We start from the raw sequence: 15,364 nt of genomic DNA on the forward strand, positions 1-15,364 counted from the left end.
ATCATCTGTGACTAAATCCTGTGACAGAAGAGAAGGAAGAGGAGTAGGAAGAGAAAAAATCAAATCCCTCGTTCCTTGTGCTGGTGTTAACATCACACATGGTTCAGATAGCTTTGTGTTAATGTCAATACAGAAGTGAATGATCTTTTGTGCTATTCGTACTTCATAAAAACTTCTCATCGTTGGTCTCTTGGTGTAATTTGTTGCTTTATAGCATTCTAACAATACCCTAGTGAAGTAGTTTGTAGAAGAGTGGGGATAATGGAAAGTGTGCTGAACTTGGACATCAGTTCAGCACACATAGTAGGGCAGCATTATGCTAGGCACTGGGGCATCAAAAGTAAAAAAATGAAATATCTCTTGTAACCCCTCAAGGAACTTATGTCCTTCTAAAGGAGGAGGAGGGAAAATCACATCCCCCATCCACTGCACTAGTATTAAGAACATCATAGATGTTTCAGATGGCTTTAATTGTATCATGGGCAAGTCACTTAAAGTGACTTAGGAAGTGACTTCCTTAATTTCCACATCTATAAAAATAGGAATTATAATTCCTATAGAATCTACTACACAGGAGTGTTGTGAGGTTCCAATGAAATAATTTTAAGGTGTTGCAGAAATGTCAGCTACTGTTATCATTATTATTGTTATCACCTATCATTTGATCGTGTGTAGAAACAAAAGCAAGATGTTTAGATGGAACGAGGTAAAGACATTGGGCAGTTGGTTGTCTTTACTCTTTGCTTAAAGTTCTTGCCTCTGCTTTTCTCCTCAGTCTATTGTGAAGGTAGTGACTTTATGACTTTTTTTGAGGTTCCACATTTTATTCTGTTTTACCCATCCAGAAATAGTCTATGCACATTAACTCAGTTGTGCTAAATTATACAGCAGGAGGAATGAGACTTCTAATTTTTCATATTGAAAATATGACCTGTAGTAATTCTTCAAGCTACTTGATATTTACTGTCATTTTAGTGAACTTAAAAGTAACAGGATTCTTCATCTGTCCATCACAGCTCCTTTGTCCTACTCCTGTTTTGCATTCTGCGAAAAATCGATTCTGGTTGACTGACATAGAAACTAATTTCATGAATCATGATTGTACAAATGACATCCTTTTTGTCTATTCTACTTCTGGTAATCCTAATTGAAAATGTACAAAATGAAAGACTCCTACTCGCCAGTGAGAGAATAAAATTATCCCCAGCATGAGAAAAGCAAAACAAAAAAAAATTTGCCCTCATTTCTATCATGATTTTCTCACAGCCTTTGAAGTAGGTATTATCCCCATTTTACAGATGAGGAACATCTTGTGACCACCCTCCCTTTCTCCACTGCCCTCCCCAAGCCCTGGGCTGGCTGCTCGGCTTATAACTAAAGCTCTCCCTGCTTATCATTTCTTTAGCTGTTGCTGCTAGTCTTACCTCTGCTGATGTCATGCTCCTGAAAGGCTCTCAGGAAGAGAGAGAATTGGAAGTACTAAGGAACAGAATCTTAATTTTGAAACATTCAGCTCTTTATTCTGAAACACTGGTTTGAGATAAAGTTTTGTGATTAAAAAATGCCAAATAGACGTGTTCTTGAGTGAGTATCCAGGATTATAAAAAGATACATTTTAAAGCAGATATATTAATATTTTTACATTTAAAATATACAAGATTTACATATTAACTACAAATATATTAGAGAGAAAGGAAATAAAGGAAGAGGTACCTGGAAGGGAATATAGATTAAAGCATTTTTGCTTGTTTTTTTTTAAAATTGATTTGTCTCGTTCTTGTTAAAATACTGAGTTTTCTAGTTATTTTATATTTTAACTTGGTTACTTATTTTTGTTGATGGTTGTTATATTTATAACATCTTTTTTAAAAGAAAATAAAATATTTCTTAACACAATCAGGAATTAGTCCATGCAGGGCAATTAATTCTTCCTGTGATCTCATATATTTTTAATCAGTCTTCTAAATTTTTGCATGTTATTGGTAAGGCATATTAATTCCTAGTCCTCAATAATACAAAAATGTATTTGGCAATAATAGAGATATTCTGTCCTACAGACATAATTTCTTATTTACAAAGTAGAATTTTTAATTATCATGGTTCATTTGAAGGTTTTGTATTGTTGCTTTGAGCTATATAAGTCATTTCTTTATCTGAAAGTTTAAGGTCTATACATGTGAGATAACAGTTATCTTAGAAAGAAATCACAATTTCTGACTACAGTTTCATCAGACTTTTAATATTTGCATAAATGTTTTTATACTAACTGTTTAAATTTTACAAATAACAATGTCATCAGTAATTGTTATGCCATTTAATTCCATGCAAATGGAATTCCATTTTATTATTTTATAACAAGGTAAGTGATCAATTACATACTTTACTTATTTAATTAGCAAGTAAACCTTAATTGCATAGTGGTTTGAGGTCTGAACATGGAGTCAGGAAAGACTTTGGTGAAAGCCTCTCTTCTCAGTGATTTTGGACAAGTCACATAACGTTTCAGTTCCTCAAACAATTCCCTAGAACTACGTACTGAGTTGTAGATGGACTTTAGGTGGAGGGATTTCTTACAACTGGAATTCCCCACAATAGGGACATTGTGGATCTTGGGGATATTCATATAATTTACTTTAATACAATATTTCATTGTTGGTTTTTCTGTTGTTGACACTCATCCTTCTTCATTTATTAAGTTACTTTTTTCTTTTCTTGGCTCATTTGGTCCACTTCTCAAAATATGTTGGAGAGTGTAATTTATTAGATTCATCATGTCATAGAATCATTGTTTCAACATCTACTTGAAGAGCCTTTGTTATATGGCATTCACTCTTCGGGGTAGTGCTTTGGGGTTTTTCTTTTTTCCATACCTATTACTTCGTAAGTAATCATCCCATTTTGAATGCTGAAAATTCATATTACCCAGTGAGAGAGATTCTGAAAGTTAATTGAACAGAAATTTTTCTTGTAAATACAGGCTTTTATGCTTCATTACCTTCCGTTTGAAGACTTAGAGTAGATCATTGTTTGATTTTCTGTCATTTCACGTGAGTTTTCATCAGGAGCTGACTTAACAGCACTTGAAACTGACACACTAACTTGACGTTTCAGCATTTTCATAACCCTCCTCTTGTAACCTTTACATGCAAAGAAATATATAAAAGGGTCCATGCAACAGTTGAAATTCATCAGGCATACAGTAAAATGGAGGGAAATCTGGAATATTTGTTGTTCTTTACAGTCAGGTTCTTTTTGTAGCTTCTTAATCATATGTTGGATAATTGCAATATGATAAGGTGTGAAACAGACAACAAAAACAATAATTATGAAAATAATTGTGTTGAGAGCCTTTTTGTTTACCCCTGATTTCTCAGTTAGTGGATTTTGTTTGGCAGTTTGTAAGAGTTTACAACATATTTGAGAATAGCAAATCAGTATGATTACAAGTGGAATAGCATAACCTATTAAGCAGGCACCAAGAAGAATCCAGGGAAGATTTTGTATTTCTTCAAAGTTTGGATATTCCATGCATGTTATCCTTCCATTTTCTTCCTTTGACATAGAATGTATGAGTAGCGGGAGTGTCTGACCAAATACAAGCATCCAGACAAAAATGCACACACATTTGGCATGTTTGATTCTTTTCATCTTGTTGTATCGAAGAGGATGGACCACAGCAAAGAATCTATCGATACTCAAACAAGTCATGAAGTTCACACCTGCATATGTATTAATGTAAAATATAAGAGCAGTTATCCTACAGGAGCTTTCACCAATTCTCCAGTCAAATCCCATTGCATAGTAGGCTATCCGGGTTGGAAGAGCAGTAGTAAAAAGTATATCCGAAATGACGAGATTTGTTGAATAGAGAGTGGTGGAATTGATTTTTTTTCTGTTCTGAAAAATGACAGACAAGGCTAATAGGTTGCCAAGGAGTCCAATGATGAAGACAATACTGTAATGAAGAGGCATTAAGGTCTTTGCTACACTTTGGTGTGTATAAAGGTCACAGTGTGACATATTTGTTGGAAAAGTTGTAAGAGGGGTTGTGAAGTTGGTTTCCATTTTTGCTGGAGTTGAGGTTCCCTGGGGGGGAAAATTAAAAGCAGATAATTAGTTAAAAGCATCATAAATCATCTGTTCCTAAGAGAAGTCTCTAGTTATGCTTGACAACTATTCCCTTTGATATAAAATTCAGCAATTGTAAAATGAAGGTTAGGGGCATGAACGGAGCTTAAAAGTCTGAAGTTAAAATTTCATGTTGCCACAATCATAGCTCAGTAAAAAGCTGGAGAAGTCCTGGGCAAGAGAAAATGCTATTGTCAATGTAGATGAGACCAAGCCTATTTTATGGTATAAGGAAAGCACTGACTTCTTAGTCTGAAATTCCCCTCCTTCCTTGTGAATCACTGTATGATTAAAATAAAATGATATGTGAAGCCCCCTACATCAGCAAGCATAGAAATATAGTTTTAAGCTGAATTTCAGTTGGACATTTTTAATATGTGGTGCCTATCACTGCCAGGAAATGAAATTAGTCATACATTTAGAAGACTGTGAGGGTTACCACAGTGATCTGATTTGTGTTAGAAAAGTGTGAAAAGCAAGCTAAAAGCTTCTTGATAAACTAAAGATGGTGTTTTTAAGTTCTAAAGGAAAAGGGAAAAACACTAAGAGACACCAGAGAAGCATGTATTTGAGGAAATGGCAGAGTAGTGAATTCCCTGCAGTTACTTCTGAAAGCAGTCCAGTTATCTATCAGGAGAATCTCTGTATACAGATGTTTTGTCAAGGAAACCAAGACATTAGCAGAAAACTTCTTATTTTCAACAAGGATACTACTTGCTTTACATCTAGCAGATCATAAATACTACCACCAACATCCATCTACCTTTGTGTGTTAATGTCCATAGCAACTTTATGGTTTAGCACATCCATGCCTTCCCTTTTACTTGTGCTATGCTCTAAACAAATTGGATTGTTTTCTTTTTTTACACAGCTTGGGTTCTTCCACCTCCATGCCTTTGTTAATGTTTACTCTGTGTCTTGTCTTTATGTCTCCATCACATCTTTCAATTTGGACTTGTTAAGAGTCCTGTCCATCCTTGAAGCTACTTTACATGCAGTTTCTTCCATGAAGCATTGTCATATTCTTCTCTAATCATTAATGATACTCCTCATCTCCAAACATGTGTATTGCTTGATCTGTACCTCTCTTCTGATATGTCCTAAACTTGTATCTTTCTATAGTCTAGTTATTTGTCTATGACATATCTCTCAACTAGATTGTGAGCTCTTTAAAACCAAGGACTTCACCATGTCTTATTTAACCTTCATATTTTCCCCAGTGATTAAAACAGTGCTTAGTAGTAGGTGTTTAATGAATGTTTGTTGCAGTTATATCTTGTGCAATAAAAATAAGGTGATGAGAAAATCACAGCATGTATATTTTAGGGGAAAGGCTACATGCAAGATATATTAAGGAAATGAAACTAGGAAATTGGTGGGGTGGCATGAGGATTCCAGACAAGGGGTGTAGTTTAGGAAAAGACATTGTGAAAATTTGAACTTCCTTTTATTATAATCTCATTTCTGAGTAAAATATTGCTTTTTAAAAATTGTAGCCATAGCATCCTTTATAATATTCATATTATTTACAAAATATTTCAAAACTCAGTCTCCTGGGAAATGTCATTTAAAAACAGCATTATGGAGTTATTAGTCTGATGGTTTTCTATATATATAAAGTCATTATTATGGTGACTGAGAAAATGAAAGTTATAGGAATCAGGACTAAATATTTGTTTGTCCCAGGTAGTCATTTATTAGAGTGAATACAGGTTCAACTTCTTAGCTTGACCCAAACATGTCCACTAGAAGCAGAAATAGTATACTTTTCCACATTTCTCAGTTTTAAAAAGTCAAAGGAAAGTGGATACTTTTATGGTCCAACTGTCCCTCTGCACAATCCTGCCACTTAACATACTGTTGAAAGAGAACAAATCAATTTACCCAATACCAGTTTTTCTCAAAATAGTTTGCCTGCAGTTTGATAGGGATTGACCTCCTAGACCCTTACCTAGGTCCCGAGTCATTCATGTTTATGCTCTGTTTTACGGGTCTGAATTTGTTCTGTATCTAATTTATTCTCAGATACTCCTAATTGTATGACTGTTGGCCAATTCATGTATTTAGGCAGTCTATACCAAGTTGAATTTGAAGGCATGGTACCTTATAATTTTGAATAGATAGGGGAAAAAACTAACAGATTTTCTCAAGACTCTTCTTTCCTGAGAATGTACAAATGTTGCTGTGGGCGTGGTATTTTCTAGCTAAAGAAAAAATAGCCACCATAATCTGTACATTTTTCTTGTGCTTGTAGAGTGCTCAGTGAGACTGGTAAGAGTGTTATAGGAAATTGCAGATTTCTTCTGTACCTCAAAACAACCTTCTCCACTGAAGTAGTACCGCCTCTAACCAACAGACTCTTGAAACTGTCCATAGTTAGTCTATTGCCTCCTTGAGCAAAAAGGTGACAAATGTAATTTCTGTCTCCTTACCAAAGCTTGTTGCTTCTAAATCACTTCTTTCTATATACTGGTTTGAAAAAAACATAAAATTCTCCAAGCTAAGCATCTGTAGAATTATTTGTAAGTAAATGTTCTGTGGTTGGGAAGCTGTGTGTGTATATTTATATCTATGTATGCCTGGTAGGCAATGGTTAATAGAGTTGCTCACATCTCTTCTGATTTTATCATCTCATTTTTGCATAACTGACATACTTATTTCAGCCACATGAAAAGAAAGGGCAAAAACTTAATTTACTAGAATTTAAGAGAAACTAAGGATTAAGGTAACTTATCTCTTAGAAATAGTTTTCTTTGGTGAAACGGCTTCTGAGCATGTGTAATTTTGGATATATATTATTAGATTATCCTGTTTTCTTTACTTCAGCAGTTAGAATATGTTATTACTTTCATTTCAATACATGCACTTAAAAAATACTAAAACAGGGGCAACTAGGTAGTGCAGTGGATAGCGCACCAGACCTGGATTCAGGAGGACCTGAGTTCAAATGCGGCCTCAGACACATAAAATTTACTAACTGTGTGATCCTGGGTAAGTCACTTAACCCCCATTGCCCAACCAAAAAATAAAATACTAAAACATTTATAAATTAACTCTGGCCTGCACCAACTGGAACACTAATTTTCTAAAAAGGCTAAGGCAGTTTTCTAAAGTACCTAGAGTCAGGACCAGTCCTTAGGTAAATTTTGAAGTCAGTAGTTTGTTTTTGTGTCTGCAATGTCTGAATTCTGTGCACTTTGTTGCCTTTAGTGGCCTACTCTTTGTCTCCCTTTATGTTCTTAATAGGGGCAGCTAGGTGGCGCAGTGGATAGATGCCAGGCCTGTAGCCAGAAGGACTCATCTTCCCAAGTTCAGATCTGGCCTCAGACACTTACTAGCTGTGTGATCCTGGGCAAGTCACTTAAACCTGTTTGCCTCAGTTTCCTCCTCTGTAAAATGAGATAGAGAAGGAAATGACAAACCACTCCATTATCTCTGCCAAGAAAACCCCAAATGGGGTCACAGAGAGTCAGACATGACTGAAAAAGTGATTAAACAACATCAAAAATGTTCCTAATGCCCTCATATTCTTTCTTTCTTTTCACCCAGGTCTAATGAAATTATTCATTTATATCATGGATCAAATGACTAGCAGCTATAAATGTTACCCTTTCAGATATATTTGTACTTCAGCAAGAATCATAACCAGAAATTAAAAGAATTAATCTTGAACTGGCAAATCCAGTTGAGGGGGGATGATTTTCTTTCCTCCCCAGGTGCTTATGAAATGATATCACGTAGGCCTGCTGTCCTCCCTTTGAGGCTGGCCCTGCCCCAGTTCTAGCTTACACACTTGGAAAAGCTAGCTTTCTAAGGATCTGAAATGTTGTGTCATACAAGGGAATTTCAAGGAACATGTATTTGAAAAGACAGAAGCACAAAATCAGATTTATAGGCAGAAGTTATATGTGTCTTTTACCAAATAATTATTGCTCTTTTTTAATCAAGCTTCTTTTGTTCATGTATAATCTTGGTTCTTTGGGGCCAGTGCAGGGAAGAGGAAACTAATGTTGTCTGAGGAAAGCTCAGTAGGAAGGGATGAGAAACTTGGAAAATTAGGTGGAATAGGAGCCACAGGAAGTTTATTTTATTGTGCAACTGATGGGAAGTACAGAAAGTGACCAGAGAGTATGCTGATCAGTTTGCAGCAATAGGTCTCAATCACTTCTGTTCCCTTGAGCACAATATACTAGGTAAAAAGGCAAAAGGAATCTGTCATTAGCCCCTCTCTAATTACCTGGTTTTCTAAGGTCTAGTATTTGTCCAGTGTTTCCATAGGCTATCTTCTCTTACGTTTGAGGCAGTTGAGTGACATCCAGTGGCTCAACACAGTTCAATAGAAGAGAATTCAGCAACACCAAGTTTCCTTATTTGTTGTTCAGTAAAATGGCCCATGGTGTTTTGTATCTCCTCGTAAGAAGCCTTAACACCTTTTATAAACAAGAAATCAAAAACAAGTAGCTAAACGACAGGCTACTTGCTGTCATTTTATTGGCAAAGTTGGTTAAAAAACAAAACAAAACCATTCTCTATCCATTGGACTGTATGTTTTGTCTTGGTAAAATGCCACTGATCTCCCCCTCTCCTCCAGCCCAATAAATGTAAACTCCTTGAGGTCAGTTATTATTTCTGTGTCCCCAGCATTTAGCACAATGCCTTGACCAGAGTAGAATGAAATTCAAATACACTAATAATGATAAACTAGGACAATTGAATTAAATCAACTTTTCATACTGTTTATGAGATGATTCTTCATTTCTCCGATTGCATTCTGACTGACAGTTTTATCTGTGCCTGTTTTCTTTTTTAAAAAAAATACAGGGAATGTTTTCAGGAAAAACTGACAGTCCAGTGAGGATATACCTCCCTAGGACTGAAAAGCTAGTAGATGGGTTAGACTTCTGAAGTCCAATTTAAATGCTGTATCAGAAGTTTCTTTTCTCTGGTCTGTAGATGTACAGCAAACATTGAAGTAGTGGCACTGTCCTTTATTAAAATAAGCCCAATTGTTTCTTTCTAAAAATAATTCATCCTGTAACTTTGTAGCTAGTCACTAATCTGCCTGTGAAATCATCAGGTATAGAATAAAACATTGGGAGAAAAATAAGTTTCCTATTGCAAAAACTGGCTTTTCCATTCTTTTGTCACTTGTCTTAACGCCCCATATCTAGTATATTCTCAATATAAGTGTACTGTTAGTTATGTTTATATTTTGTATTTCACAGGATTTAGAGGTTGGAGGGAACACAGGGTGCTGTTAGACCAACTCCCTCACTTTACACTTTAGGAAACTAAGACTCAAGGGGTTAAGAGATTTGTCCAAGGTCACATAGGCAGTCAGCTGCAAAAGCAGCCTTTGAACCTGGCTCCTCTGATTTGAAGTTGATGCTTTTTCTATCACAGGACACTATTTATTACTTTTCCTTGGAGAAATGAAAGCTTACTATGAGGAAAGGATTATAAGGAAAGCAGAATGTGAAATGTTTTATATTAATCATATTCTTAAACACCTAGTTGAGTAGGGAAATTTGCATTTCCTAGAATTCCAGATTTAGAAAGAAGCTGAGAAATCATCCCTGTCTCCACCTGCATAGCTCCTTTCACATAGGTGGTTGTCAGGCTTGAACAGATCCAGAGATAGGAACTTTATTACCTCAAAAAGAAATGCATTCCAGTTTTGACAGTTCAAATTTCTCCTTATAATGAGCCAGAATGAATCTCCCTTTAATTTCCACTTCTTGGTTCTTGCTTTTCTGCCTAGATTTACATAGGAAAAAGCTACTGCTTCCATATTTTATCCCAATAAGAATTTGAAGACAACTCTTATTTTCCTTCTGATTCTTCTCTTTTTTATAAAATTTCCCAGTTTGTTTAACCATTTCTTATATGGCATGGTTTCTAGACTTTTTGCCATCCTGGCCTTCCTCGTTTTGACTTACAACAATTTGTCAACAAACCTTTGAAATGTGGTACCCAGAAAGGAACTCAGCATGACAGATCTGCCCTGATAAGCACAAAGTCCAATTAGTGTGTAGCTTCCCTTGCTCTCTTCTCCTCTTAACTGATTCTTTTGTCATTTCTTTTTTATAAACCTGAGACTATAGTATGAAAAGTACTGATCCACCTTAATACAAAAAGGCCAATAAATGAAGGCCTGCTGTCATTTGCTATTAAAGTAGATGTAATAATACAGCAGAATGCCAATATGATGCTTTCCCAAGAAAGTGCTTTAGACCAAGAATCTGAAGACCTGGGTTCAGGTACTAGCTCTGTCCAGCACCTAGTCATTGTTTGACCACAGGCAAGTCACTTAACCCCTCCAAGTCTTCCTTTCCTCACCTGTGAAATGGATCTATGTTGCCTTCCTCCTGGAATTGTTGTAAGGAAACTACTCCATAAATTTAAAAGCTTACTCTTCATTCCTATTTTAATAATAGCATTTATATAGCTCTTTAATGTTTGCAAAGCACTGTACATATGTTATCTCATTTGATCCTCACAACAACCCTATGAGCTAAGTGCTTCTTATTAGGAAACTGAGACATAGAGAGGTTAAGTGACTTGTCCAGGGTCACACAGCTTTTAAGTATCTGAGGTAGGACTTAAGCTCATTTTTTCTCACAGATCAGCACTCTATTGACTGCACCACCTAGCTGCCTCAAGGATCTGTGATTTCATCGGGATTGGGTACTCTCTCCATTAGCACAGATTACAGCCATTCTTTGCTCTAGCACAGATAATATGAATCACAGGATTTTAGCGTTGGAAGGGATCTCAGTGGGCATTTAGTCTATAGTGCCCTCAAAAAGGGAATTTCCACTATGCCAAGCATGAAAAGTGGTTGTCTTCCCTTTGCTTGAAGAACCCTTATGAGCAGGGGAAAGCTCTGCTTCCTGAGGTAGCCTGTTAGACTTTTGAACAGCTCTAATTGTTAGGAAGTTTTTCCCAACATCAAGGTTGAATTTGTTTCTTTAGAACTTCCACCCTTTACTCCTGGTGCTGCTGTCTGGGAGCAAACAGAACAACTTTAATTGCTTATTTATGTGACAGCTGTTTAGATACATCTTCATTTTCTTCCCCTGATCATCATCTAGCACGTATTCAAGGCCTTTTGCCATCCTAATTGCCTTCCTTTGGAAGTCACCAGTTTATCAGTGTTCTTCTTAAGTGTCGCTCAGAACTGAACAAGGTATGCCAGATGTGGTCTGATGTGGGCAGAGTTTAGCAGATTGTCACCTTTTTCTTGAAAACTATGCCTTTCAGTACAAGCCCAGGACTACGATGGCTATACTGCAGTGCATACTGATAAACTGCTTTGTGGCCAACCCTCTCCCATTTGTACTTATAATGTCAACTTATCATATTCAGTTGTTAATGATTTATGACCAAAACGATTGATTTGTCTGGTGGCCAACCTTATTATCAGAGTTATAGACTTATCTCATAAAAGGGATGCCCTATATGTGGGACATGATGTGATCTGTAGTGTGACATTGTCTAATAAGTATAGTAAGATAGTGTCCATCTTGTGATCTAAGCTCAGAGTGTTTCAATAAATATTAATTACACAATAATTTTTTCTCTCTTTAAAACCCTTCCACCTATTAGCTTACTTATTCTCCCTCTAAGTAGACAGAGACAGGTATTAAATGCTTCTGTTTTCCTTACATAGAAACTGAAGTTTAGAAAGATTCTATGATTTGCCCAAGAACTGTGAGCTGTGTAACCAGAAAAGAATCCAGCTTGCATGATTTTCAAGCTGAGATTTTCTGTTATCCAATAATGGCTATTTGAGGCAGATACTTTCCCCCCCCCCCTCATTTTGTATACTTTCTAAGAGGAAAATTCTTCTTATATATATTTACTTCTTATGAGACTTTATAAATACTGTACTGGGATATCATTGAAATTAATCACTTTCATTGCCATTAATTATATTTCTACTCCCAAACTGTATTATGATTTGAGATCAAGAAGCAGTTTCAAATTTTGATTTATAGTCACACCTAGCCAGGAAAAGACAAAGAATTAAATAACAAGTAGTGATGGAACAATTTTTGTAAGCAAATTTGATTTTTTAAATATTTAACTCCTTAATAGTAAAAATAATTCAGACAGTCTCTTATAGCTAGAGGAGGGCACATGAAGTTTGATAGTAGAGAGGGCATAAGACCACAGGTTGGAATCAAAGATAGAACTCTCTTGAAGATATGTTGCCATTCTGGGTTGTCCCAGTGATTCTCTGAAGTGGATAGTTAGTATTGATACGCCTAGCATGTTTGAGTATAGGTCCCTAATTACATTTCCTCTTATGCTCTTGGTATATTTACCTGAAGTTTTTGGTGAAAACAACTTAAGCTGGTGGGTGGTTCAACTTAGAAATTCTTACTATCAAGGCCATTGGGATTTTCAGTGTGCAGCAGTGACAAGTGCTAAAAATGTTTAAATTGAGAATCGACAGGTATTTATAGAGAGCCTGCTGAGTGTCTAGAAATGTCTTTTGTTTTACTTTGCTTGACATCTATCCATTGCTAAAAATGTACATTTTTCCTATATAGGAATATTCTATGAAAACTATCTTTTCAAATAGATTCCAAAAGTCTTGATCATTTAATCTTTCCTTTTTTCTTTCTTTGAGGTGTTCCCTAATGAAACCTAAAACCACATGCATACGTACCCACATAGTCTTGCTTGCCAGGAATTATTTCCTTTGGGCTGATACTATAGATCTTATTACAAGTCTTGGTGATTTATGTAGATTCTATTGAGACTCCAGTTTATCCTTTGATTTCCTGTTAAACCTAATCCACTTTCTTAGCAATTACTGTACTTCTTTTGTATTGAATCTTCTATGCTGCATTTCTTATCTCCTCTACTAGATTATAAACTCCTGGAGGGCAGAACAATCCCTTGTTCAACTCTGCAAACCTCCCAGTACCTAATGCAGAATCTTGTATATAGTGTTTTTAGAATGAAGAAGAAAGAGTGAATTTTTCTGGTTTCTTTTAATTGGTATGGCTATGTAACATACATGGAGAGATTAGAAGAGAATTAATTTGATTAATAAAGATAAAATTATTTAGAAAGCTGAATGTAGAATATTTTCTGCCGCAAATTCTCATATTCTCTTCAAATAAGATAAATCAGATTAAAAAGGGAGAGAGAAAATTATTTAACATCCAAAAATATTTTTACTTCAGTAACAACAGAAGAAAATATAAGAGAAAAAGTAAGTTTGATTTTTGTTTTAGAAGAATATATGCATTTTGAGAATGCTTAAGTATTTTAAGGATTGATTTTAAAAGGCATGAAAAGAACTTAACTGGACCTCAGGAGTTCATGTTTTGGGAAAGAACCTTCTTAACTGCATTCCTAACAGAAAAAAATCTTGGAAAAATCACTGTCCTAAACTAATCATTATGCTCTTTGATTATTGATTTTAAAAAGGCTTTCTTCCTCCAGTGAGGAAGTTCAATGGTTAGTTCTCAGTCCACAAATCACATATCATGTCCTAAACATCAATTTAATATTATATTTCTTTATTGGTTTACCTATTAAGCTGTTATTAGTTTATCAGTTTATATGGCTACAAAGATTAAATGATAATGATTAGTGGGAAAAAAAAGAAGCAAACACATTTTTGGTATGTTTCTCTGTCTTTTCTATACTGAGTTAACAGGAAAAGGTTATTAGTACTGTCAGTTGCTTCCCTACAGCAAGAGTGTAAATGAATAGTATGATAACATTTTCAAGCAAGTGCACATAGCTAACCAGTGAATTAAATTCACTTTCAATTATTTGAGAAACTAAATATTTCAAAAGCATTAGCTTTGTAAAATTCCTACATAATTGATAAAACACAATAAATTTCTACTTACTTGTTAGTGATTTCTTAGGTCCTTTGTGAGGCAGTGATACTTGGCAGAGTGACTGTAGGAAACTGAAGCTCATTGCTCTTGTCATATTTGTTTGAAGGAAGATCATCTACTGATATCCTTTTATGGTGTTCCTTTTTTTTTTTTTTCATCATCCTGTTACTGATTTTATATATAGTAGCTGTCTGTTGCCCTGAAGCGCACACATGTGCATAGTTTTAAATGGGAAGTGAAATGGCTCTTGTCCTGCTGATGTTTGAATATCTAGCAAAAGTCCCTTGGAATTTATGAATTGCTGATTTCTTTAGGGTGGAACTTTATAAAAATTTTTAGTTTTGACCTTAAAAATTTTATTTGAAAGTGACTAAAATAACAACCTGAAAGTGAAGTATGGGTCATTTTTATGTATTTTATCCATATATGTGAATGTATTTTTTTTTAAAAAAGATGTTGGATAGCCTGCCTAGGAATCTGCTGTGTGTGAACTCTGTTGAATATGTTAATTATTAAGAGCTTATGAAGTGAATAAGGGAGATTGTTCCAAGTATGTAGGAGTAGTTTAGGCAAAGTTTTTTAGGTATGAGAGTGAAGACTCGAAGTCCATGGAAGATACACTTTAGGAATAAAAGCAAACAGAGAAAGGGATGAGATTTCTTGTAGTACTGATGACTGAAGAGGATCCCATCAGGGCTTTCTGAAGCATGTGTCCAGCATCACTTTTGCCCCTTGGAGAAATCTATTTTGTCTCATGTTAAGTTAGGGATAATCAATCACAATGTCATTTTGACTATAAGGGAGGCAGATAGCATCTTGTTAAAAAGTACTAAATTTTATCTTGTCTCTTTTCTGTTATTATGTGGTATCATTATTAACTTTGTTAAGGACTCTTATTTTGTTCTTTCCTGAGGTTGTCAAATCATTTCCATTTGAAGAAGAAAATTAATTGTATTTTTAAAAAATGAGGCAAGCATAATGGGTACAAATGACTTCTGAGTGTAGAAAAAGGCATACTTATCAAATATGCATCTGACATAAAGCTACAAAGGATCATTAATAGGTTTTAAAAACAAGATTTTAATCAAGATCTTGGCAGGCTGAAACTAGGTTGAAACTAAGATGAAACTCAGTGGTAATTGTAACATCCTATATTTAGCTTTACAAAATTGGATTGGGATTGGAGGTAGAATTAGTTCAACAGGCAACCATATATCCTAGGAATTGGTTGAATAAGAATGAATCAAGAGTGTGATGATGTTATCAAAGCCGAATGAAATCCTAGGCTGCTTTAGGAAGAAGGTGTAATGTCCGTATTGCATGTGAAATTAATCCCACTGTTCTTTGGGACTTATTTTTTGAATATC

General features: G+C 35.3%; 2 protein-coding genes across 2 annotated transcripts in view; one reads left to right on the forward strand and one right to left on the reverse strand.

The window, feature by feature from the left end:
* Positions 1-15,364, forward strand: part of UBAC2 (UBA domain containing 2) — a 238,176-nt gene that overhangs the window by 100,928 nt on the left and 121,884 nt on the right. The gene's annotated exons all lie outside the window — the stretch shown is intronic.
* LOC110192716 (G-protein coupled receptor 183-like) lies at positions 1,495-14,143 on the reverse strand. Its single transcript, XM_020964053.2, has 2 exons — positions 14,007-14,143; positions 1,495-4,086 (listed from the first exon to the last, which is right to left on the reverse strand). Exon 2 carries the CDS (start codon positions 4,063-4,065, stop codon positions 2,992-2,994), a length of 1,074 nt encoding a protein of 357 aa, XP_020819712.1. The 5' UTR covers positions 4,066-4,086; positions 14,007-14,143; the 3' UTR covers positions 1,495-2,991.

Source organism: Phascolarctos cinereus, unplaced genomic scaffold (genome assembly GCF_003287225.1).
Source record: "Phascolarctos cinereus isolate Bilbo 61053 unplaced genomic scaffold, phaCin_HiC Scaffold_7;HRSCAF=346, whole genome shotgun sequence".
In the NCBI taxonomy this organism is placed as follows: domain Eukaryota; kingdom Metazoa; phylum Chordata; class Mammalia; order Diprotodontia; family Phascolarctidae; genus Phascolarctos; species Phascolarctos cinereus.

Excerpts from the sequence above, each read along its gene's own strand:
- LOC110192716 (XM_020964053.2), bottom strand. The coding sequence starts at position 4,065 with ATGGAAACCAACTTCACAACCCCTCTTACAACTTTTCCAACAAATATG.